The sequence below is a fragment of the Pipra filicauda genome, unplaced genomic scaffold, assembly GCF_003945595.2.
Source record: "Pipra filicauda isolate LSUMZ 115617 unplaced genomic scaffold, ASM394559v2 scaffold319_size1146426_pilon, whole genome shotgun sequence".
Taxonomy (NCBI): domain Eukaryota; kingdom Metazoa; phylum Chordata; class Aves; order Passeriformes; family Pipridae; genus Pipra; species Pipra filicauda.
Window position 1 is genome coordinate 462,835 of NW_024104442.1, and position 23,135 is coordinate 485,969.

General features: G+C 49.8%; 3 protein-coding genes across 6 annotated transcripts; 2 read left to right on the top strand and 1 right to left on the bottom strand.

The window, feature by feature from the left end:
• The first annotated feature begins 348 nt into the window (after nucleotides 1-348).
• On the top strand, nucleotides 349-10,515 carry ALG1 (ALG1 chitobiosyldiphosphodolichol beta-mannosyltransferase). 2 transcript variants are annotated; one of them, XM_027737984.2, is made up of 13 exons: nucleotides 349-577; nucleotides 695-772; nucleotides 2,020-2,123; nucleotides 2,593-2,741; nucleotides 3,325-3,414; nucleotides 4,035-4,145; nucleotides 5,913-6,034; nucleotides 6,915-6,953; nucleotides 7,517-7,576; nucleotides 8,032-8,142; nucleotides 9,074-9,188; nucleotides 9,891-9,966; nucleotides 10,294-10,515. In XM_027737984.2, exons 1-13 carry the CDS (start codon nucleotides 364-366, stop codon nucleotides 10,426-10,428), a joined length of 1,404 nt encoding a protein of 467 aa, XP_027593785.2. In that variant the 5' UTR covers nucleotides 349-363; the 3' UTR covers nucleotides 10,429-10,515. The 2 variants fall into 2 exon arrangements, with proteins under 2 accessions (XP_027593785.2, XP_039239576.1); XM_039383642.1 differs by lacking the exons at nucleotides 349-577; nucleotides 695-772; nucleotides 2,593-2,741 and having other exon boundaries at nucleotides 2,039-2,123.
• Nucleotides 7,191-17,940, bottom strand: EEF2KMT (eukaryotic elongation factor 2 lysine methyltransferase). Of its 2 annotated transcripts, XR_003543877.2 has the most exons (9): nucleotides 17,802-17,940; nucleotides 17,654-17,716; nucleotides 16,970-17,050; nucleotides 16,694-16,795; nucleotides 16,374-16,507; nucleotides 14,854-15,149; nucleotides 13,667-13,816; nucleotides 12,732-13,016; nucleotides 7,191-8,448 (listed from the first exon to the last, which is right to left on the bottom strand). XR_003543877.2 is itself a non-coding variant. In XM_027737985.2 (8 exons), the coding sequence occupies exons 1-8, from the start codon at nucleotides 17,883-17,885 to the stop codon at nucleotides 12,916-12,918; spliced, it is 1,011 nt and encodes a 336-aa protein (XP_027593786.1). In that variant the 5' UTR covers nucleotides 17,886-17,940; the 3' UTR covers nucleotides 12,507-12,915. The 2 variants fall into 2 exon arrangements, 1 of the variants encoding a protein (XP_027593786.1); XM_027737985.2 differs by lacking the exon at nucleotides 7,191-8,448 and having other exon boundaries at nucleotides 12,507-13,016.
• Nucleotides 17,941-18,876: 936 nt separating this feature from the next.
• On the top strand, nucleotides 18,877-21,604 carry NDUFB6 (NADH:ubiquinone oxidoreductase subunit B6). 2 transcript variants are annotated; one of them, XM_027738027.2, is made up of 4 exons: nucleotides 18,877-19,161; nucleotides 19,235-19,314; nucleotides 20,251-20,295; nucleotides 21,450-21,604. In XM_027738027.2, the coding sequence occupies exons 1-4, from the start codon at nucleotides 18,982-18,984 to the stop codon at nucleotides 21,463-21,465; spliced, it is 321 nt and encodes a 106-aa protein (XP_027593828.1). In that variant the 5' UTR covers nucleotides 18,877-18,981; the 3' UTR covers nucleotides 21,466-21,604. The 2 variants fall into 2 exon arrangements, with proteins under 2 accessions (XP_027593828.1, XP_027593826.1); XM_027738025.2 differs by having other exon boundaries at nucleotides 18,880-19,161; nucleotides 19,235-19,327.
• The last annotated feature ends 1,531 nt before the right edge of the window (nucleotides 21,605-23,135 follow it).

A 23,135-nucleotide genomic window follows, 5' to 3' on the forward strand; every position in this document is an offset into this window, starting at 1 on the left:
CTTGAGACAACAAACTGAGGGAAGTAACTCGGATCCAGTGAAGATCTCTTTAGGGTTTCGCTGAATTTGAGCTACAGAAAACACACACTTTGAATAGTGATGGAGCTGTGCTGAAATCACCCCTGACTGCGGGATGATCTAAAATGTGCTGGGAAACCCCGCGTTGCGGAGGGCTGTCCGGTATTGCCGTAATTAATTAGACCTCGCTGTAATGAGTTAACCCTCTGTCTGTATCTCTCTAATTAACCCGCCCGTGGCTCCCGCCGCCCCAGCGCGGGCCCCTCAGAGCGCGGCGCCTCCGCGCCGCCAGGGGGCGCCCTCCCCGCGCCATTCCCGCCCTCCCCGCGGGTGCCGGTGCCCAAGATGGCGGCGCTGGGCCCGTGGCTGTGGCCGGGGGTGACGGGCGCGGCGGCGGCGGCTCTGCTGCTGCTGCCGCTGCTGTGGCGGCGGCGGGCGGGCGGCGCGGGCCGAGTGTGCGTGGCGGTGCTGGGGGACGTGGGCCGCAGCCCGCGGATGCAGTACCACGCGCTGGCGCTGGCCCGGCACGGGCGCGAGGTCTCGCTGCTGGGCTACCTCCGTGAGTGGGGGGCGGCGGGGCCGGGCGGGCCGGGGGGGCCGCGCCGCTGACCGCGCTGTCCCCCCGCAGAGAGCCGGCCGGGGGGGCCGCGCCGCTGACCGCGCTGTCCCCCCGCAGAGAGCCGGCCGCACCGGGACGTGCTGCGGAGCGCCCACATCCGCCTGGTGCCCGTGGCCGAGCTGCGCGGGCTGCGAGGTGCGTGAGGGGCCGGGGGTGTGCGGGGGGAGCGGAGCGAGCGAGGAAGGAGCTTTGGGTGGAACAATAAACCCCCCGGAGCGGCCGGAGCGTGTGCGGGCCCAGCCCCGCCGAGCTCAGAGCTGCACACCCTGATCTCCCTCCTCCCCATCTCCCGCTAGAATTAAACACCTGCTGGTAGCGGGGCACTTGGTGCCGTTCGGATGCAGAGCGAAATGGGGAAATGCTTTTTGTTTTCCCTTTTCCCCTCCCAGTTTTTGTGTTTATCACTGTTGCCCAGAGAAGCTGTGGCTGCCCCATCCCTGGAAGTGTCCAAGGCCAGGTTGGACAGGGCTTGGAGCAACCTGGGCTGGTGGAAGGTGTCCCTGCCCATGGCAGGGGCTGGCACTGGATGAGCTTTAAGGTCCCTCCAACTAAACCATTCTGAGATTCTATGATTTCTTTCTATACAAAATACCTCATGGTCCCTATAAATTCCCATTTGTATTTACTTAGCTTTGTAATGATCATAGAACAGAATCAAAAAACCCTTTAGGTTGGAAAAACCCTCTAAGATCATCGAGTCCAACTCTTCCCCCAGCATTCCCAAAGCCACCACTAACTCATGTCCCCAAGTGCCACATCTACACGGCTTTTAAATCCTTCCAGGGGCAATGACTCCAGCACTGCCCTGAGCAGCTGTGCCAGGGCCTGACAGCCCTTTTCATGAAGTTTTCCCAATATCCAATATAAACCTCCCCTGGCACAACTTGAGGCCATTCCCTCTCATCCTGTCCCTTGTTCCCTGGGAGCACAGCCCGACACCTCCCCAGCTTCCCCCTCCTGTCAGGGAGTTGCAGAGCCAGAAGGTCCCCCCTGAGCCTCCTTTTCTCCAGGCTGAGCCCCCCCAGCTCCCTCAGCTGGTCCTGCTGCTCCAGCCCCTTCCCAGCTCCATTCCCTTCCCTGGACACACTCCAGCTCCTCAAAGTCTTTCCTCTCATGGTCCATCCTGCCCAGATCCCTCAGCAGAGCTTTCCAACCGTTAAGCAGATCAACACTCTCACTCAGCCTTGTGCCATCTCCAGACTTGCTGAGGGGGTGCTCAATCACTTATGCAGTTCATGGATAAAGATATTAAACATGTTTCCGTTTTTACAGGATACCTTTATTGTAACCCTTTCTCTGCAGAGCTGGCTGGCTCTGTTTAATGCACACATTTCTGTGGGGAGAGCTGTAATATTCTTACCAGTTTTCCTGTCATTTTGCAGTGGGTCCAAAGCTTTTCCAGTATGTCCTAAAGGTCCTTGTGCAGTCAGTGCAGTTACTGTATACACTGCTGAGGATAGATCAGCCCTCCTATATTCTTCTTCAGGTATGTTTTGTGGGGGACTAATTTTAATAAAAACAAATAGTGCTACTTCACAAGGCATTTTTAGAAGTCTCAGACATTGTTCTAGTTATTTGAGAGCTGAACTGGCTTCACCAATGGTGTAAACCTATATCAAAGTGTTTTTTTGCCTCCAAACCTTGATTTTTCTTGTTAGCGACTCAGGTTTGCTCCTCCTGTTAATTGATGGGCTTTTAAACTTCATTGGCATGGGCAGTAGTAAAGAATAAATCTCACTAGAAATGTTGCTGTGTTTATTGGAGGGGGATTTTGATCCTGATCCAAGGTGAAATTTGAAGGGCCTACCAATTTTAGTAGGTGAATACAAATAGTCTCTGGTCATTAAGCTCCTTTAAAGCGATGTAATTTCAATAATTGGATTTTTTTCTGGTAGTTGCTTTGTGTTTGTCACTTGACCACGCTCTTGTGCTGTTTCTGGTTTATTTTTGAGCAGAATCCCCCGGGCTTACCCAGTATAGCTGTTGCCTGGGTGGCAGGTCTGTTCTGGAGGAGCAAACTGATAATTGATTGGCACAACTATGGATACACCATAATGAGCCTGAGTCATGGGAGGAACCACCCGCTAGTGCAGATTGCAAAATGGTTTGTACAGTCACTTCTCCTTCAAATTACACACCTGGGTGGGATTCAGAATGGAAACCAGTGGGGAGAATGTAATTGGCAAAGGGCTGTTTGTGAGAGGGATTTCTGGGGTTTGCTGTGCTGAACTGGTTTCTATTTCAGAAAACATGTTTTGAAATTGCCCTTGTTGGACACGTAGGGGGTGGTTTGAAGTAGGCAGGTTGCTTTTATGTGCATATGCAAACTTTGATCTTGTTATTAGAATTTCTCTATAGGTACTGAGTTTTTTATTCTCTAATGCTGCTTTACACTCCAGCTCTCCCTTAAAAAGCTGCTTCTTGCTGAATCTAATTGGTTGTGTGCAGTTAAAAGCTTTAAAGGCTTTCTAGTGTGGGTGTTGGAGTCCTGCTGTAGCCCTTCTCATAAACTGATATTGCTTCAGCACCAGGAGTCCATCAATAACTGGGAATAATTGGTAATTAAATTTCAGTTTTGGGGGCAGTTGGGGTTTTTTTTGGTTTTATTTGGCTTTCACTTGTCATGGGCACTGGGCAGTTAAAGCAATTGCCTGCCTGTGGTTTCTAACTGACTTAATTTTTGTCAGGTATGAAAAGCTTTTTGGGCGCTTGTCTGACTATAACTTGTGTGTCACTGATGCAATGAAAGAAGATCTCTGGATGAATTGCAACATAAAGTAAGTCACAAATTACTCTGTGTGTGCAAAGTGAAATGAAAACAGGTCCCTGAGGATTCAGGATTCAGGGGGATCCTACAAAAGCAACTCCACTGAAGCTTATTAGCTCTGTTTTGTAATGAGCCAGTGGAGTGTGGGCATTCAGGAGTCTTCATTACCCTTCTTAATTAACACCCAGTTGACTGGGAGGTGGCAGTCCAGGTGTCAGGGAGGTTTGCTGCCAGGCTGCCAATAGAATGGGAATAATCACTGGGATTTTTAATGATTAGTCTGCCCTGACAGCTTTACATTTGCAGTCAGGGGGCTTTAAGATCAGGGTTGCTCAGGGGCAGTTACAGAGTAAGTTTGAAATTCAAGAAGTGATGTCTGCAGTTTGTACAGGTGCATTTCACCCCTAGAATAGGCACCACGAAAGGGGCTCTGTTACAGGATTATTGTGTCCACCCTGGTGTATTCCAGCAAACTTCAGGCATAGACAGATGTAAGAGTCAAAAACCGAATTACTTTGCAGTATTGATTTACTTAATTACTTTCTGCGTTCCATGTTCAGCCTGTCACTGAGCCAGGTACACGTTGTTGTGTCTGTATCCTGTTTAAGCTATTCCCATGTTTCCTCACAGGGCAGTAACTCTGTATGACAGACCAGCTTCTTATTTTAAGGAAACACCGTTGGACCTCCGGCACCGTCTGTACATGAAACTCGCCCAGGACTACGAGCCCTTCCGAGCACGGTAGGTGTGAGTGCAGCTGGGAGTGCAGCTGTGAGCTGGGGGTGCAGCTGTGAGCTGGGGGTGCAGCTGTGAGCTGGGGGTACAGCTGTGCTGGGAGTACAGCTGTGAGCTGGGGGTGCCGCTGTGAGCTGGGGGTGCCGCTGTGAGCTGGGAGTACAGCTGTGAGCTGGGAGTACAGCTGTGAGTGCAGCTGTGAGCTGGGAGTGCAGCTGTGAGCTGGGAGTACAGCTGTGAGTGCAGCTGTGAGCTGGGAGTGCAGCTGTGAGTGCAGCTGTGAGCTGGGAGTGCAGCTGTGAGTGCAGCTGTGAGCTGGGAGTGCAGCTGTGAGCTGGGAGTGCAGCTGTGAGTGCAGCTGTGAGCTGGGGGTGCAGCTGTGAGCTGGGGGTGCAGCTGGGAGTGCAGCTGTGAGCTGGGGGTGCAGCTGTGAGCTGTGAGTGCAGCTGTGAGCTGGGAGTACAGCTGTGAGTGCAGCTGTGAGCTGGGAGTGCAGCTGTGAGTGCAGCTGTGAGCTGGGAGTGCAGCTGTGAGTGCAGCTGTGAGCTGGGGGTGCAGCTGTGAGCTGGGGGTGCAGCTGTGAGTGCAGCTGTGAGCTGGGGGTGCAGCTGTGAGTGCAGCTGTGAGCTGGGGGTGCAGCTGTGAGCTGGGAGTACAGCTGTGAGCTGGGGGTGCAGCTGTGAGCTGGGAGTACAGCTGTGAGCTGGGGGTGCAGCTGTGAGCTGGGAGTACAGCTGTGAGCTGGGGGTGCAGCTGTGAGCTGGGGGTGCAGCTGTGAGCTGGGAGTACAGCTGTGAGCTGGGAGTGCAGCTGTGAGCTGGGAGTACAGCTGTGAGTGCAGCTGTGAGCTGGGGGTGCAGCTGTGAGCTGGGGGTGCAGCTGTGAGCTGGGGGTGCAGCTGTGAGTGCAGCTGTGAGCTGGGAGTACAGCTGTGCTGACAGTCCCTCCCGCAGTGCCAGGCAGCTGGGGCACGTGCTGACCACAGGCACTCGTGTGGGGGCCCAGGCTCTGAGCCCAGAGGCACAGTGGGCTCGGAGCAGCCAGTGCTGTGCAGGTTGGCTCAGGGTCACAGGGAGAGGCCAGGTGTGAGATCACTGAACTGTGCTGACACAAGACTCGGTGTGTGAAGTAGAAGTGTTTTGTTTTTAAAGAAGTTGGCACAAGCACTGAGGCAATCTGTGACAGAGTATCTCTAGGGTGGAACTCAGCAGTTGTCTGCTTCAAATGGACCTAAATGACAGTGGTTGGATGCTTCCTTAATGGCACCTCTTCCTTACTTACTGTGAGAGCCTTCAGGGTCTTGGTTTGAGTGTTGCATGTTCCCCTCTGCCCGTGTGCAGGGTGTCACCTGTAGCAGATTGACCAGGGAGTTACTTTACCAAACTAATGCTTGAAAAAGAAGTGAAATCCATAGTGTGTAGAGGGTATTTTTGAAATGCCCACCTCAGAGTGTGTAGGGCCTGAGTTGAATGGAATAAATGTGCTGTTGGCACACTGTGAGAACTGGAAAGGGAGGCTGGCTGTTTGCTCAGCTTGTTAAGGAAAACACTCTGCTGGAAGATGGAATCGTGTCTGTAGCAGTAGGAAGCAGGAAAAATGGCCTCTCCTGGTCTGGTGTTTCTCCATAGCTCTGTACTGGGATGCCTCTGTTTCTGGAGAAGTTGAGCAGCAAATCTGAAACAAAATGTTTGGGAATTCCTGCCACTGAAGCAGGGTTTGCTGCTGCTGTTGGCTGTGTGTGTAGCCCGTCCTCAGGAGGTTGTGTCTCCACAGTGCAGAGCCTGTGGATCCCAGTGCTGAGAGATCTGCCTTCACAGAGAGGGGTGGCAGGGATGGACGTGTGCTGGAGTCCAGGGGCCGGCCAGCTCTTCTCATCAGCAGCACCAGCTGGACAGGTGGGGAAACACTGCATTTTTCATCTAAAACTAAGGCTGTTTGTACTTCCTCACATCTGAAGTTATGTTTTTCCTTCACTTGCCAGGAAAAAAATGGAAGACAAGGTGTATATGATTCAACTAAGTGTTGTATCATACACAACTAAATGTGGTATAACATATAGAATGCTAAAAATCAATGATTTTTTAAAGTTATATTTTAATTATAGAGCTACAGTCTAGAGGCTCAGCTTTAAGGATGGTTAGAAGAGATTTCCTACTTCTTTTTTTGCTTTCATTCTAGACATACAATCTTGCAGGGTGGCATAAAATAGTTTAAGAAATTAAAATATTTACTCCTTATTGAGCACCCTGGTCTAATGGAAGGCATCCCTGCCCATGGTAGGGCTTGGGACAAGATGAGGTTTAAGGTCCCTTCCAACCCAAACCTGTGATTCCATGATTTCTGATAATGTGTGCTACATAATTATGTCACTTGTTTCCATTTTCTGTTCCCTTCTTCATACAGAGGCAAAAAAATTCCATTGCCAGTAACCAGGGGCAGAATTGGCAGAATTGTCTTTATCTTTGAATTGTCAGGGCAGTTTTTAAAACTCAATTCTTTAGTTTTAGAAACTAGAAAATTGTTACTTGATAGCTTTGAAGATGTGCAGCATTTGTGAGTGGTTTGTCTGCCATATTGCCAGCAGGGGAAGCAAATAAACAGTGTCTGTGGTTATAGACTTCTATTTATGAAAGCAAATTAGCAGATTTTAATAGGAAAAGCACGGTCTGTACTAAATCATGTTGGTGAGGTGAGTCTGATTGTTGTTATTTAAAGACAGTAATTCATCATAAATGATACAAATATGGATGTCACTAATAAAGCCTTCTCTTTCAGAGGATGAAGACTTCTCTGTCCTTTTAAAAGCTTTAGAAGGTGGGTATGAAGGAATTAATCTCATTTTTCCAAGGGTTGTTTTCTGGACACTTAAAAAGGGTTTTGCTAAACCCTATTCAGGTGAAAATGCAGCTGTATTTGATTAAGTAGCACTGGTTTAAGAGTAGTAATTGAAATACAGAAGGGCAACATCTGGATTCAATTGGAGGAGTTGTCAGGGAGAATTAAATCTCTAACTAGCTTCTAAATTGCAGTTTTATTTCTTAAGCTATTACAGATACTCTCCATAGGCAGCTGCTAATAGGAAGGAAGGGAATACTTTGTCTTATTTTGTAGGCTTTGCAGCTGGCAATTGTAAATTGATCTATTGAAGCAGCTGATTGTGGGGCAGTTGAGCAAATGCTTGCTGCATAAACAGAGCATGATTTATTTCTGTACAAGTTTGTAAATTTTAACATTGCTGAATTTACTACTGTTTTACTAAGTACATGCCTGTAAAGAAATTACTTGCAGTAGGAGGCTAAATAATTAATACACTGTGACCACTGTTAACCAACCATCTGTGTATTTGTGGCCTCCAAGCAGTGTTTTATCTTCTCCAGACTACGAGAGGTTTATTGATGAGGGAGCCAAGCTTCCAGCTCTGGTGTGTGTGATAACAGGTAAGGGTCTGCTTGTGTTGCAATTCTTTCAGTGCTGATACAGAACATTCATTTTCACTTTTGTTCCCTGCTGACTCTTCTGATGGTGAGAAGAGACTGTTGTCTTTAGTTCTGGTTATAAGAATGGTAACTTATAGTTGAATTTATAGTTGAACCCACACGATGTAATCATGGCACATTTTCAGAGGAGAAGCTCTTGACCTCCCTCTCTACTCCCTGTCCCTACTACAGTTCTGCACTGCTCCATGTTCAGAACAGTTTAAACTCTAGGTACACATCACTTTGAAAGGGACTTGGATGTTTATGTGTCTTTTGGAGGATCATGTGTGGTGTCCTTTTGGACGTACCTGATGCAACAGGAGCTCAGCAGCTGTGCAGTAAAATTCACAGACCACACTATTTTCAGTCAGCTTGATGAAAAACTACTAAATATTTTTCTTTTCTGTTTTAAACAGGTAAAGGACCTCTAAAAGACTACTACAATGGACTGATACAGAAACTGCACTTTAAACATATCCAGATCTGTACACCGTGGCTGGAAGCTGAGGATTACCCTCTTCTGCTTGGTAAATAGTGGGTGATGAAACAGGCTGGAGAATGTGTGAAAAACAACTTGGCACAGGGGCAGAGAACTGATACAGACTGTGCACAGAACCTGGTAGAATATAGCAATGAGTGCTTGGTTGGTGACAGGAGACTCGTGGCTTTGACTCATTCCAGCAAAAATGTTGAATTTCTCTGGCTATTCGCTGTTATCCCAAAAAGTTGGCTTGGTACCTGTTGCTGTTTTAGCCTGTTCTTTGCACCCTTTGTTTCTTCTGTGCTGAAATACAGCTGCCTGTGCACGTTCCAGCTTATTTTCAGGGTCACTCCTGTAAATGAAATCAAAAAAGCTTTTCACTAAGCAACGAAAAGTAGCTGAAATTTTTAATTAACTTGTCATTGGAATGTTATTCCCTCAGCATGTTCATTGTAACAGCATAAAGTGGGAGTAATAAAGCAGTAAAACACATGTTTAACTTGATCTCCATTCTGCAGGATTAGAGCCTGACAATTTATATGGCTTTAAAACACTGTGTTTATTTGGTCCTTTTCAAATAATGAACATAATGACTATAAAATCACGCTGTAATTTCTCTATTTTGAGATGACTTGAACTGGGAGAGGTCACCAGTGAGCCAAGCAGCATATCCTCTCTGGTCTGTGCTGGAGTTTTCCTTCACTTATCCATTCTTAGCAGATTAAGAGGTAGAAAGGCTGTTTTAAGATGCATGAAACTTTAAAATCCCCTTTAATTTCTAAAACCTGACTAATTTTAGTCACAAAATGTATTGTGCTTTTTTTTTTTCCCCTGAGTGCTTGAAACAGAGTCAGTCTGGGTGGTTGGAGGGGGCTCGAGCTTACCCTGCACCACCCAAAGCAGCACAGAAATAAAGGTTTGCAGCAGGGCAGAAGAGCTGCTCTCAGAGAATTCAGACTGTTCCGTTTGCTTTTCAGGCTCAGCAGACCTGGGGGTGTGTCTCCATAAATCATCCAGTGGTTTGGATTTACCCATGAAGGTGGTGGATATGTTTGGCTGCTGTTTACCTGTGTGTGCAATATATTTTGAATGGTAGGACCTTGTTCTGTTACAGATCAAGTGATTCACATAAAAAATACTCTTGCAAAGCACGAGTTCAGCAGCTACTGCAGGAGTCAAATGAGATTGCTGTATTATGCCATTTTTTTAAATTCAGTAAGTTAGAAATCAAGGTTGTTATAAATTTTTAAGAATGACACTAGTTTCTCCAAAGGTCAGAGCATGTCATGCAACCACTTGCCTTAAAAAATCCCTGTTATCCTTTGTTTCCAAATATTTAATTTTAAAAAAGCTTCCTTCCGTTCAGTGAAGGGGTGAGTGTATGCATAGGCAGTCTTGGAATTCATGGTCCTTTGGGAAAACAGTAGCTTTATAAAGGAAGATAACTTCTCTGTGAAGATTTCATGATGGATCATGGAAAAATTTTCCTTGTGGGTTAGTTTTAAAGTAGATTATTGCCCTGATTTTTCATGTATGTCCAGTTGAGTGACACAGAGTGAGGGCCCTTTGGTACAGTTGTGGTAGATTTAGTCTGACATAGAAAGGAGAAACAGTCTTTAAATTAGAAGATTTTAAACTGCCTTCTCCATCCCATTATGTCAGGTGTGGGGCTCATATCAGTGATAATGTTACAGATATCCTGGGGGGCCCCTTTGGCTGTCACTGTACAACATTTTAAATGTCCCACTTGCTGCTTTTTGTCTCATTATTTCCTTCTGTGACTTCTTTTCACAGTTTACATGAACTTGTGAAACACAATGAAAATGGTCTGATATTCAGGGACTCGAGTGAACTCGCAGAACAACTGAAGGTAAAGGCTTGGACTCATTTCTGCCCCCCAGGTGTGACCCCAAAGGTGCCACCACGTGGGCAGCCCTTTCACAGCTGACTGTCTGTGTATTTTGCTTTCTCAGAAGGCACTGCTTGGCCTGGTGAACATTATTTGCCTCTCTTGTGTTTAAATGTGAATCTGAAGCTGGCAAAAGCACTGAAAATGTTGTCATTGTTCTGTTTCTGGGGCCAGACCCAAGAACAGTCTCACTGCAGCTTTGTAGTTGAGGGTTAATGCTGGGGAGGCTGCAATGAGCCTGAAATGGAACATGATGGTATCTTTGTGGTTTTGCCCTTTATATTACAGATGCTTTTCTTGGAATTTCCGACCCTGGAAGGCAAACTGCACAGCTTCAGACAGAACCTCAGGGCGTCCCAGGAGCTGCGCTGGGACGAGAGCTGGGACCAGACTGTGCTGCCCCTGCTGGGGCACAAGGAATGACTGTGGGGAAGGAGGGTGGCAAAGCCAATACATTCCTGGACTGCAGAGATTGGATAAACAGTAAATAAACACTTTGTGTTGTCTACAGTTGCAGTTTTTAACTACTTCATCTCGGAACACGTGTTTGCACACTCCCTTTCCAGTTCGAGCTTCCTGTGTCAGAGCAGAGCTGAAGGTGCAGCTGGAGGCGTTTGCTGCGTGTCCACCTGTGCTGCTCAGAGGTCACTTTTTGGTGAAGATACTTGAATACAGATAGAAACTATTACCACTTTTACCTGCTGTACACTCAGCACCTTAGTAGGTGATTTGGGTGTGGGTTTTTTTGCGAAGTGGGAAATGCCTTTTATTTGAATTGTTTTATTTCAACTGGTCAAAGGTTGGACTTGATGATCTTGGTCTTTTCCAATCAAAATTATCTTGAAATTTAACTGAGGATACATGGGGGTTTTGTTTATTCAAACAGTTAATGTTGCCTAGTCTTCTCTAGACACACACTGAATATCCTCTTGTAGGATTTTATTGAGACAGAACCGTTTTGTTTCAAAGTTGTTTTCCTTTTCACAGTGTGTGCAGGAATGTGGAAGTGCAGCTGCTGGGGTGTGACAGCTTTACTGGGTACTTAGAGGAAAACAGACCTTGCAGTGAGTGCTCCCCTTGTAGTCTGAAGTGAATGTGCCCATTCACCTTGAGAAAGAACATCAAATTTATCTCTTTTTGAACAGATGAATAGAACAGGGAAAAATAAGCCCCAAATATACGTGTAATGTAATCAAAGGCACTTCACTTTGTGAGTGCTCACTCAGGTGCACCCTTCAGCTTTTTATTGTTAAGATCAGTATATGCAGACTGAATGGTTCCAAGTTTTTTTCATCACCTTTTTGGCTATAAAATAGATGTCAGTCGTTTAAGGAACAGAAGTGCTTGGTTTTATCATGTGGTTACTGCTCCTCAAAGCTCCCAGTTCAGGGGTGGGAGGTGGTGACAGTGGGTTCTGCACCAGCATTTTTAAACCCTCTGACTGAGTAATCATCGAAAATCTGCTTTTTTCAGAAGGAAGAAGGTGAAAATAAAAGAGTCAAGTTGCTTTACTGCAGGAGTTTGGCAAAACCTCCAGCTTCTTGACTGAAGAATGGTTCATAAAGATTTATTTGCCAATATTTTAATGTATCTTTCCTACTGTTTTCAGTCAAAATCCTGTCTGTGGGTTTTGCTGTTCCCCTTTAGCCAATCCTGTGCACGTGGAGATAAATTAGGCACTTCTCTAATTAAACAGTAATGCCAAAAGCTTCAGAGAGGTTTCATCTTCCTATAATAAAAATTTTAGATGTAAAATGAGCCATCTGTACAGAACCTTTGAGTGACTTGAATTTTGTGTAGGGGAGCTCCTGTCTGGGCTGCCAGTTTGCATTTCCTCTAGAAATAATACCTTTGAGTTCTTCCTTTTTGGGGACAGGGAGCTAAAACCTGGGCTGGGGTAACTTCTGCTTAATCCCAGCAGTTGTGGCTTCTTTCAGCTTGAAGAATTAAGATGATTCTTCAGGTTTCAAGTTACCCACCACCCATTTTCTCTCCATTGCTACGGAAGGAGGAGCCTGAAGTATTTGTTCATTTTCCTGTAAGTAGCTTTTAAAACCAGATAGAGAAAAAGAAAGTCTAAAGAGGAGAATGAGCAGCATTTGATCTTCTGCTTCAGGACCAAGAGGAGAATGATGAATGGACACTGGAAAGTTTCTGAGCAGGTGAGCTCAGTGTTTCCTCCTTGCAGGATCCCTGGAGCATTGCTGTGGAGGACGATTCCTTTTTTGTTTCCTGGCCAGCCTGGCAGGAAGGTCCCAGCAGCCAGGAGTGAAAGTGGCAGCTCTTAAGTGAGAGCAATGTACCTCGGCTGTGATTTTTGTCATCACTGCAGGGTAAAGATGCCCCTGATTTCCAGCAGAGCCTGACCCCTGCTCTTACAGCAGTGTGTGAGCCTGGGACATCCCACAGCTCTGGAGGTATTAGTCACTGCTCGTTTACTGGTTCGTTTTTAAGACTGACCAGACTGCCAGTATATACAAACAAGTATAAAAAAAACAGAGTAGACAATTACAGCTGATTTTAATATTTAAAAATATTTTTTACTCTGAACCATTGTCTTGCTCCCTTGTCCATGGGAGATCCTGATGATCCTGCAGGTTTGCCTCCAGCGTTAACAAACCAAAACACAGTTAAAAAAATACACTTGAATTCTGTTGTCTTCTACAGAATTAAAGTGCAGTATGATCAGGGCTTAATTTTTTTGGTATTGTTTGAGGTTCACTCACTTTTCAGGGGCAGCAGCTTCTTTGCAGACATGCTGGAAATTACAGGAAGAGACAACTCACATTGACAACAGCCCGTGTGTACAGTCCAGCACCTCTGGTGTGTGCTTCCAGAACTCAGGATAATCTTGTTGCAAGGATGACATGGCTCCTGTTGGTCTCAAAATTCCAATTCTATTTGCCAAGCCTATATAAATAGCTGGAGAATAGTTACATTTGGCTGCACATCATAGAGAAAATTACTGTTGCCGTGGGCTGGAATAATCTGCCACCTGATCCCGACTTTATCTGTGAAGAGAAACACTGGGAATCATATTTAGGCTTAATAAAATGAAGAGCACAAGTTGCATGACAAGTTCTGTAGGAAGAGATCTTTACCATGCTGTGAAAGAAAGCTACAGGCAAATGCTTTGAGTGTTTTTAAAAGATACCAGTAATGCCTCTCTCAGCATCATTTTGTGAATTAACCAGTTGCTGAGCAGATGACAGACTGCAAAAGATAGGCTTTAGAAGAGTACATGAAGAGAAATCCCATTTTATTTAATCTCTAGTTGGTTTTTAACCCTCAAAGAACTGGTAAGATAAGGTGAAGGGTTTAGGCTGCATCTCTGTTATTTATCACTGTGACAGAGCAGCACAGATGGTTTCCCTCCTTTAAGCTTAACCCTGTTTAGTTTCCTCCCTTTTGAGTCCACCACACTTGCAATTCATCCCTTACAGATGTGAGCTGTGATAGCCAGGATGTACCTAAAGGTAAGTTCCAATCTCCTGATCAAATCCATGAGGAAAAGCTACTGCTCTTAAATCCAGCTCTAGGATAACAATCTCACTCCTGGACAATGCTCCTCACCAAAAAATGCTCCTGTTCATCTCTACCACACAATAAGTGATGGGGAAAGAGGCAAAACTATTGAACACTTGATGAAAGAGGCCCCTACCCAGTTCAGCCTGGAAGAGGTGATACGTGTCTGGGTTACGGAGTGTGAAGGCAATGAAGACCTCGGGAGCTTTTCTGTCTGCTCTCGAGGTGGAGAGTTTCTGTAGCATCCCAATGAGGGCTAAAATTATCTCTGGATCATACACCACATCTGAAAAAAAAAAAGAGGGAAACATACAATATTTATTGAGGATTGAGCAAAAAGCAGAATGAGAACTGCAAACCAAAAATATAAAATATTCACAGTGCAGGGGAATATGTTTTTTTTTTATTCATGGGTTAAAAATTCCCAAGGAGAGATCTTCAGAAATGCCTCTGGTTTATGTGCTATGCCCTCATCCCTACTATCACTCCAAAATCACTAAAAATCCGTGCTCCTTTTTGTAAATGGATTGTCAGATATTTTATTTAGGCCCATCCTAAGGGAGACAGCAGGAACACTGAGTGTTGGTGCTGTTGCCACTGCCCTTGGCAAAACAAACCTGCCTTATTAAAAATGGGTGTTTTAGAGGCTGATGGCAGAGGACTTGCAGCAGTTTGAATCCTGAGTCATTTCCTGGAGAGCAGAAATAGTGATGGGAGGTGAGAGTGAGCACCAAGGGGTACGAAATGCTGATCCCCAGAGGTGGTTGGTTACTGTGTGGAAGTGTTGAGGTGTCTGTACCACTGACAGACACAGCACTTACTTGTGATCCAACATAATCAGGGCACGTCCTGCAGTAATGAGTGACAGCAAAGAGTAGACAGATCTAAATCTCCTTTAGTTCTTGTCTTCAGAGTCCAGCCTGGGCTGGTTTGGGCACTGAACAGTGTTGCTGGCATTGGGTAACACGCAGTGGCTTCATCTTACAGAATTCACATTCACACCTTGTGATACCTTGGACGACAAAGTCATTTGCTCACCTGGACTCTCAGGTAATTTTTGCTTTGCAAAGGTCCAAATCAGGGAGTAAAACCCTGTAGCTACAGCTGAGACATTTTACTATCACTCGATTTTCCAAGATTAGATTTTCTATAAACCCTCCAGATTTATATATGGGCAAGTCCAAAACAGGGCTGTAGTTGTTTTTTGGGGTTTTTTTATGATGTCATCCCTCGAGAGCCTGCCAGGGCTCTGAGTTCTGCACCCCTGTCCCTCCACTCTGCTCCCTCCTGCAGGGTCCCTCCCCCGGCGCGGGGGCGACGAACCTGCTGCGATGACAACGTCAGGCTGGAGACCCACCAGCTGTTCCTCTGCCACTGAGCCCCAGTCAAGTTCTGCAACCATCAGTTTTGGGGTTTGGCAGTTCTTTGCTTCCACCTCCTGCCCTTGGGGCTCTGTTTGGATACACCAGGTCACTTGGAAGCCATTGAGACGGATGTTCTCTCCCAGCTGTCTGAGAACACAGGGGTGGCAGTCACTAAATATGTATGTCTTGGGTTGGCAGGTCTTACAGATGGCAATTCCAGTGAAGCCAATCCCACTTCCTAATTCCAAGACTGTCCTGAGGGAAAACAGAGTAAAAGAAGTACTATTAGGGCTCTACATTAAGTTGGAAATCAAAATACTGCAAGTAAAATTAAAGGTAAAATGAGCTGCAGATAATTTCAATAATTTTTGAGTAAACCATTCACAACCTAACCTTTATCTCAAACAACTGGAGAGCTGGGAAATGCTGAGGGTCAGCATAAATTAATTACCTGAAATGCTGCTTTTGCACATGGTACAAAGCATTCCCAGCATGGGGATGAGAGACATTCCCACCTGGTTTTAGCCATCTGCATCGGCCTCCCCCTGAACTGGCTCTTTTCATAGTCAGGGCAGAGAAAGAGACACTGAAGCAGCACAGTTGCTCTGGGAGTCAGTATTTTAAATTATCTTTCCTCAAAAGTGCTTGTTCCTCTCGCCTGTTTATAAATAAAGCCCAGAAGGTGTGATCAGACCTGCACACGGATCCTCTAACGCCGGGGAGATGGATCCCAGCAAGGAGTGAAGTGCATCAGTTAAATTACTGAAAACTGAGCAGCTGAATTTCAAAACAAGTCAGGCTGCACAGTGCCCAGGTTTTGATCTTAATCCCTGTCCTGACAGAACTACAAGGTCCTGAGTTACAGCTTGACTTGCAGAACACACAAGACCAGCAGTTACCCAGCAGCAAAAGGGTGTGATTTCACTTATTTTGGGTGTATATATTGCCTATAATTAAATATTACTATTATAAATATTGTCTATTATTAAACTACAGTTTCGTAGCTCACAGTAACAGGGGGCTGGAGCCCCTCTGCTCTGGAGCCAGGCTGGGAGAGCTGGGGATGTTCACTTGGAGAAGAGAAGGCTCCAGGGAGACCTGAGAGCCCCTTCCAGGGCCTAAAGGGGCTCCAGGAGAGCTGGAGAGGGACTTGGGACAAGGCCTGGAGTCACAGGACAAGGGGGAATGGCTTCCTACTGCCAGAGGGCAGGGATAGATGGGATATTGGGAAGGAATTGTTCACTGTGAGGGTGGTGAGGCCCTGGCACAGGTTGCCCAGAGAAGCTGTGGCTGCCCCTGGATCCCTGGAAGTGTCCAAGGCCAGGCTGGACGGGGCTTGGAGCAACCTGGGCTAGTGGAAGGTGTCCCTGCCCGTGGCAGAAGAACAGAATGAGACCATCTTTAAGGTCCCTTCCACCTCAAACCATGCCATGATTCTGTATGGGTTTTCCCCCCTTTCCACCCATGCTGTGCCATTACCTGGCCCTGAACACCTCGGGGTTCCCCCCTGCCCACCCGGCGAGGTGCAGAGCAGCCTCCCACGTGACGAGCCCCGTGGTGCCCCCAGAGATCATGGCTGTGCTCTCAGAAAGGGTCACACAGTCTCCTGTGGGCTGGAGGACACACAAGAAGGCAAAGATGGATCAGCACAGACAACAGGTTTACACTTCACAATCAATATTGGCACCTGGGAAAAGGTAGGAAGCACTCCAGGCTTCTGAAGGGTTATTTTTAAAGCCAATTATTGCTTAGTTCAGATTATTAAATGTGATTCAGAACAGTGCAGCATCAATGCTTACCAGTAAGTAGTTTTTGTAACACTGAGTAGATTCTTCTTCTTTTAAAACATCTGCCAGTGTATTATACAGTTCATCCAGGGGTTCAGCTGCTGTGGATTCGTGCTGTGGGAAGAACAGGGCACCTCTGGGGGTCACATTGTCATGAAAACAAAAAACACTTGCACATTAAGTCCCCTTTAATACATTGTTGGCCCTAATATTTACACTGACTGTTGTGGTTTGTTGTTACATGGGATGTTTTCAGGGGAAAAAAGAAGAGTGAAAAGCAAGCAGTACCTTTTTGATGAGCTCAGTCAGAAAGCACCTCCTGTACTTGGTTGAGGGGGGATATTTCACACACAGAGGGTGGAGGATGGTCTGAAACAGGAACAGCCACGGAAACCAGTTACCAGGGAGGGATTAGGAAAGGCACTGAGGGCCAGAGAAGGACATTAATTGGCTCTGGGTGCCATGAAATGCATTGGGATTTAGTCTGTACAAGTGATGCTGAGCCAGAAATTGAAATCTGATGATTTCTGATTGGTTTGTGAGTTTACAGATCTGGGGCAGCAGATTTCTTACCTTTTGTGGCAGCAAAAATCTTCCCTTTCAGAGTAAAGAGCAAAACTGAATGGGAATGGTCCAGTTTGCTCCCCTCCTTTTTTGCTTTTCTCTTCCCTCTTTCCTTTTCGGCCTGCTGCCTGATTTGCTTTTTCCCCATCCCCAGGGACAGTTTAGGCACCAGCGTTCCTGTATCCCGGAGCATCCAGGACCAGCTGGGCAGACTCGCCTGTGCCACCCACCACATCAGCGCTGGGGCACGCGGGTCTCCATTTCGATCCAAGAACAGCCAAATCAGCGGCAGGGAAGGAAACCCGCAGTCCTGCAGGGCCCAGCGAAGCGCTGCGGGCCCGGATCGCTGCATTTACGAGCGATCCGGCGGCTCTGGGCACACGCGGTGGCAGCCGGGGGTGTCCCCACCTGGTGCAGGATATCCCGGAGCAGGGGCGAGTCCGGCGCAGCCCGCAGGTTTTGTTCCAGCTCCTAAATCGGGATAAATAAATAAACAAACCAACAGAGCAGCGCTGCCGCGTCCCCCCCACCGCCCGCCCGGTCCGACCCCCGGTACCGGCCAGGGCAGCGACCGGAGCGGCCGCGCCGCCAGGAACCGCCGCTGGAAGCGGAGCCGCAGCCCCGGCTCGGGCCCGGACATGGCCCCGGCGGCGCAGAGCCGGGCAGGGCCGAGCAGGGCCGGGCAGGGCCGGGCAGGGCCGAGCAGGGCCGGGCTGTCCGGAGCAGGGCCGGGCAGGGCCGGGCAGGGCCGAGCAGGGCCGGGCAGGGCCGGGCAGAGCCGGGCAGTGCCGGGCAGGGTCGTGCAGGGCCGTGCAGGGCCGGGCAGGGCCGCGCATCCCCGGGCTCGCGTGGCGGGAGGGCCCGGGGGAGGAGCCCCCGGAGGGAGGATCGGAACGGCCCGAGCGGGGCCTCGAACCCTCAACCCTCCGGTCACAGCCCGGGGCTGCCCCAGCTGATCGGCCCCCGCCAGCAGGGGGCGCCACGGCCCCGCCGCGCCCGCGCCGGGACCGACCCGGGCCTTTTGACATTGTTGGGGTGGTCATTTGGATCGATTGTATCTATAAGTTGGATTGATCAGTGGGATCGATGGGATCAGGGGGATCGATCAGTGGGATCGATGGGATCAGGGGGATTGATCAGTGGGATCAGTGGGATTGATCAGTGGGATCAATGGGATCGGGGGACAGGTTGGGTTGGAAGGACCGTAAAGCCCATCTCCTTCCTTCCCCTGCCATGGGCAGGGACACCTTCCACTAGCCCACGTTGCTCCAAGCCCCGTCCAACCTGACCTTGGACACTACCAGGGATCCAGGGGCAGCCACAGCTTCTCTGGGCAACCTGTGCCAGGACCTGACCACCCTCACAGGGAAGAATTTCTTTCTTATATCCAATCTAAACCTGTTCTCTTTCATTTTGGACCCACTCCCCCTTGTCCTGTCAATACGTGCTCTTGTGCATAGTCCTGCCCCATCTTTCCTGTAGGTTCCCCTCAGCAGGGAGGCGGCCCGCAGGTCACCCCAAAGCTTCTCTTTCCCAGGCTGCACAACCGCAGCTCCCCCAGCCCTTCCCGCAGAACTGCCCGGTCCCTCCCGCCGCTCCGCTCGGCGCCTCCCCCGCGCTCGTCATCGCGCCGCGCCCCCGCTCTCACCGCCAGCGCCGCGACAAGGACGGGGCGCCCGCGGCCGGGCGGGCACCGAGCGGGGCCGGGGCTGCACCGAGCCGAGCGGGGCCGGGCCATGAGCGGCTACACGGAGGATGAGAAGCTGCGGCTGCAGCAGCTCCGGGCCCTGCGGCGCCGGTGGCTGCGGGACCAGGAGCTGAGCGAGCGGGAGCCCGTCCTGCCCCCGCGCAAGCTCGGCCCGGTGGCCGCGTTCTGGGAGCGCTTCCTGCGGCCCGGGGGGCTCTGGCGGCAGCAGGTGAGGGGGACGGGGGGCCGCCCGTCCCGGCCGGGGCCCGCTGTCCCCGCCTGACCCGCCGCTGTCCCCGCAGGTGTACAAGGCCTACCAGACCGGCGGGTTCCTCCTGGTGCGGGTGCTGATCCCCGCCTGGCTCGTCACCTACTACGTGAAGTACCACGTCATGGTGCGGGGCGCGGGGGGCGCGGGGGCGGGCGGGTTAAACCCCGCAGTGAGCCCGGGGGGGGTGTGAGGGCTGATCCCACACGGGGGTGTGAACGGGCGGCCTGCGTTGGGCTGCAGGCTGAGGTGACCTCCCGTGGCCTGTCCACCTCTCGTGTTTCCTTGCTTAGGTGGCACAAATATATGTATTTTTGGTGATACTTTATGATAAAAAAATCGCTCTGGTGAGACCCCCACCTGCAGTGCTGCCTCCAGCCCTGGGGTTCCCAGTACACAAAGGACATGGAGCTGTTGGAGCAAAGGTGCTCCAAGGGCTGGAGCCCCTCTGCTCTGGAGCCAGGCTGGGAGAGCTGGGGGGGTTCACCTGGAGAAGAGAAGGCTCCAGGGAGACCTCAGAGCCCCTTCCAGGGCCTAAAGGGGCTCCAGGAGAGCTGGAGAGGGACTTGGGACAAGGCCTGGAGTCACAGGACAAGGGGGAATGGCTTCCCACTGCCCGAGGGCAGGGTTAGATGGGATATTGGGAAGGAATTGTTCCCTGTGAGGGTGGTGAGGCCCTGGCACAGGTTGCCCAGAGAAGCTGTGGCTGCCCCATCCCTGGAAGTGTCCAAGGCCAGGTTGGACAGGGCTTGGAGCAACCTGGGCTAGTGGAAGGTGTCCCTGCCCATGGCAGGGGATGGAAGGAGATGGTCTTTAAGGTCCCTTCCAACCCAAATCACACCATGATTCTGTGATTTATGGCAGTGCCCAGCTTTGCCTGTGCTGCCTCCTGTGAGCCGGAAAGCTGTGTCTGAGTTGTTGCTTTCCTGGAGGAGTGGTGACCATGGGTATAACCAGGGCAGCTGCTGGTGTGGGGAATGGGAAAGACTTGTACTCCCTCCAAGTAACACTCTTTTCTTTCCCCTTCCCCTCTCTCCCCCCCACTTCCAGAAAAAGCCTCATGGAATGGTCATGGCAAATCCACGGATATTCCCAGTAAGTCTGTTAACACTTGTTTTGTCTTCCAGCTTTGTCAGGCAGATGGGAAGGGATTCCATGGGGAGAAGTGCAAGTTTGTGCAGCAGCTGAGAAATTCCTGGTAGAGACTCTGGAGGGATGTGGGGTGTTCTGTGGGCAGCCTGTCCTGGAGCAGCACAGGAACAGTGTTTTTGGGCAGTTCTCATCTTGTCCTCGGAGCAGACAGTCCCTGTTTCGGTGGGACCTCCTCTCTAGCTGCAGACTTTGGAGTACCTGGCTGACAGTACCTGGCTGACATGGCCCATGGGGAGGAAAACACAAACATTTCCTTTGGGAATGGGTGTTTAAAGCCTCTGTGGTTATGAACACGTGGAATGACAGAGTGGTTCTGCTTCTCCTCATTGTCAGCACTGGGAATGTTGGTTCTGGCTTGGTCCCAGGTGTCCCTGCAGGTCCCCCATGCTCAGGGGTCCCCAAAGAGTTGTGTCACCTCAGTTTGGGGTGAGTTTTTTTAAGCAGAGAGGGTCATATTGCTTGGTTTCTTTTCAGGCTGCTCTGAGCTGTTACTGATTGGTGTAACAAGTCAGAGGGCAAACACTCTCCTAGAAAATCAGCTCTGCCCTTTCTGACAGCTGCACATTTTTGGCAGTTCTAACAAGTTCCATCCCTAACAACCACATAGCAACATACTGAAGGTCAGGCTGTTGTCCTCTGTCTTCAGCCTAGTTTTTCAGTCAATTTAGGTCAGCCCAGTGGGCCAGGACAGTGCCTGGAGCTGGAACAGGCAGCACTTGGGCAGCAGGTTGATTTTTGAGGGATTATGTGTCTCTCCATGGTCACCAGGCCCTGGGTTTGGACTCACTGAACCCTGTGCTGTGCTGAAGGGGGTTATGCAGTGCTATGAGTCCAATATACATTTTTAAAACAAGACAGTCTCAAAATGTTTGGCTGCTGTTCTGTGGTGAAGCAGGTGCAGGTTCAGGTAGTTTGGCTGTGATATTATTGATATTATTCCCGTATCCTGGGAATGTTGAGTGAGTGAGAGTGTTCTGAGTGAGTTGCAGTGAGATTTTTGTCTGGGAGTGGGGAAGTTGCAGGTTCCCTGAAGGGCTGGGCTGTGCAGGGAGGGGCTGGGTGCAGGAGGGAATACTCACCACGCTCTCATCCCTCAGGGGGACAGGATTTTAGAGACTGGAGAAATCATGCCACCCCTGAAAGAAGATCCCCACAAGCACCACTGATGGCTGGGAGCTGATTTCCTCCTTCAGCAAACACGGCAGGAGCTGCACCTGCTTTCTCTGTTCTATAAAAGAGTCTTTATTCTGCATTGCCTCAGCTTCTCTCATTTACTGATTACTCCTCAGTCCACGTCAGGTGCTCCTCCTGTGGGAGTTCCTTTGGCCTTTGGTGAGTGTTATTGCTGGGTCCTGGTGATCTCCAAGCCCCTTCCCCACCTTTAATCTGACCTGACAGACCTGGCAGCAGGACAATGTGGCCTTGGAGGGACAGGAGACATGCTGTGGGTCCCAGGGATTTTGGAGCAGGCTGCCCCGAGGAGGGGTGTCACACTGAGCTCCTCTCACACACACAGTTCTCCTCTCCCACTCTACCAGACTCTTCTACCAACCAGTTCTGACAGGTTTCCAGTGAAAATTAAGTTTTCATCTGTGTCACCCCACTTCCCTGACTAGGGAGGGTGGCAGAAGAGACACTGCTGCCAAAATTCCTTTTTACCCCTCATTTCTCTGCCTTCAGCCCCTTCTGAGGGGGATTCTTCCAGCCCCTACTGGCCCCACATACCTGGGGCACTTCGTACTGGGAAGAGTGGCCCATTGGGAGCAGGGAGCTGGAGTCAGTGATCCCTATGGATCCCTTCCAACCTAAGATATTCTATGATTCAAAGTATTTTAGTAGCTGCTTTGGGGATAGGAATGGTTGAACCAGCCCTGAGGTAGGTAAGGGGAGGGTCTGGGACAGAACCCCCTCCTGAGCCGTGTGAGACCCGTACAGCCCGTGTTTGGGAGGTGGAGGGACAGGCCAGAGCCCTCCTGCTCTGTTTGGGGACAGCCAGACCCCTCATAAGTGCTCTGGGAGGGACTTGACCAACAGGGCCATGGCAAACACAGGGGAAAACTGTCCTGCAGTCAGAGGAGATCAGGCAGGCACAGACCCCATGTCAGGCACCTGGCTCAGCCCCCAGGCCCTGGCCAAACCCACATCCACCTCTTTCCTCGGGTCAACATCAGCTTGGGGTGGGACAGCAAGTGAGGAATAAAGTGGCAGGGCAGTCATGGGCTGTGAGGAACCAGTGGGATCCTGTGGGTCATCACTGGGAGGCCCTGGAGGGGTCACTGGGGCAGGTTGGGGGTCACTGGGGGAGCTGGAGAGTCAGCAGGGCTTGGGGGGTCACTGGGAAGGTAAAGAGTGAAGGGACTGGGGTTGATGGGGGCCCTTGAGGGTTATCAGTGGCAGTAGGGGGGCAGTGGGGTTGGTGGAGGGGGCTGAGACCTGTCCTTCCTTCCAATGGCCTTGGGGTCCTGGCCCTGTGACTGGGGGGTCCCTGTCACCCCCCACCCAGAAGTGCTCCTGCCCCAAAGTGCCACGGGCTGAAGTGACCCTTCTGCACCAACTGCTGCTGCTCAGCCTGGCTGACCCTGGTGGCACCGTGGACAGGGAGGTGGCCCCTGGCCCCCAGTGACACATCCTGTGCCCAAGGATATCAGTGAGCCCACCCCCCCAGGTGAGTGACCCTCCCTGGGGTCTCCTGACACTGATGACAGACTGGCTGGGCTGCCTCAGAACTCCAAGGTGCCCCTGCACACCTGTGCAGTGCTTAGGAGGAACTGGGGGCTGTGACA

Coding starts and splice junctions, on each gene's coding strand:
- NDUFB6 (XM_027738025.2), top strand. CDS start 18,982: ATGAGCGGCTACACGGAGGATGAGAAGCTGCGGCTGCAGCAGCTCCGG. Junction 19,162..19,234: donor GGGGGCTCTGGCGGCAGCAG/GTGAGGGGGACG, acceptor CTGTCCCCGCAG/GTGTACAAGGCCTACCAGAC. Junction 20,296..21,449: donor CAAATCCACGGATATTCCCA/GTAAGTCTGTTA, acceptor CTCATCCCTCAG/GGGGACAGGATTTTAGAGAC.
- ALG1 (XM_027737984.2), top strand. CDS start 364: ATGGCGGCGCTGGGCCCGTGGCTGTGGCCGGGGGTGACGGGCGCGGCG. Junction 4,146..5,912: donor TACGAGCCCTTCCGAGCACG/GTAGGTGTGAGT, acceptor GTGTCTCCACAG/TGCAGAGCCTGTGGATCCCA. Junction 9,967..10,293: donor AACTCGCAGAACAACTGAAG/GTAAAGGCTTGG, acceptor TTTATATTACAG/ATGCTTTTCTTGGAATTTCC.
- EEF2KMT (XM_027737985.2), bottom strand. CDS start 17,885: ATGTCCGGGCCCGAGCCGGGGCTGCGGCTCCGCTTCCAGCGGCGGTTC. Junction 16,796..16,969: donor TGACTGAGCTCATCAAAAAG/GTACTGCTTGCT, acceptor TTCTTCCCACAG/CACGAATCCACAGCAGCTGA. Junction 16,508..16,693: donor GTTACAAAAACTACTTACTG/GTAAGCATTGAT, acceptor TGTGTCCTCCAG/CCCACAGGAGACTGTGTGAC.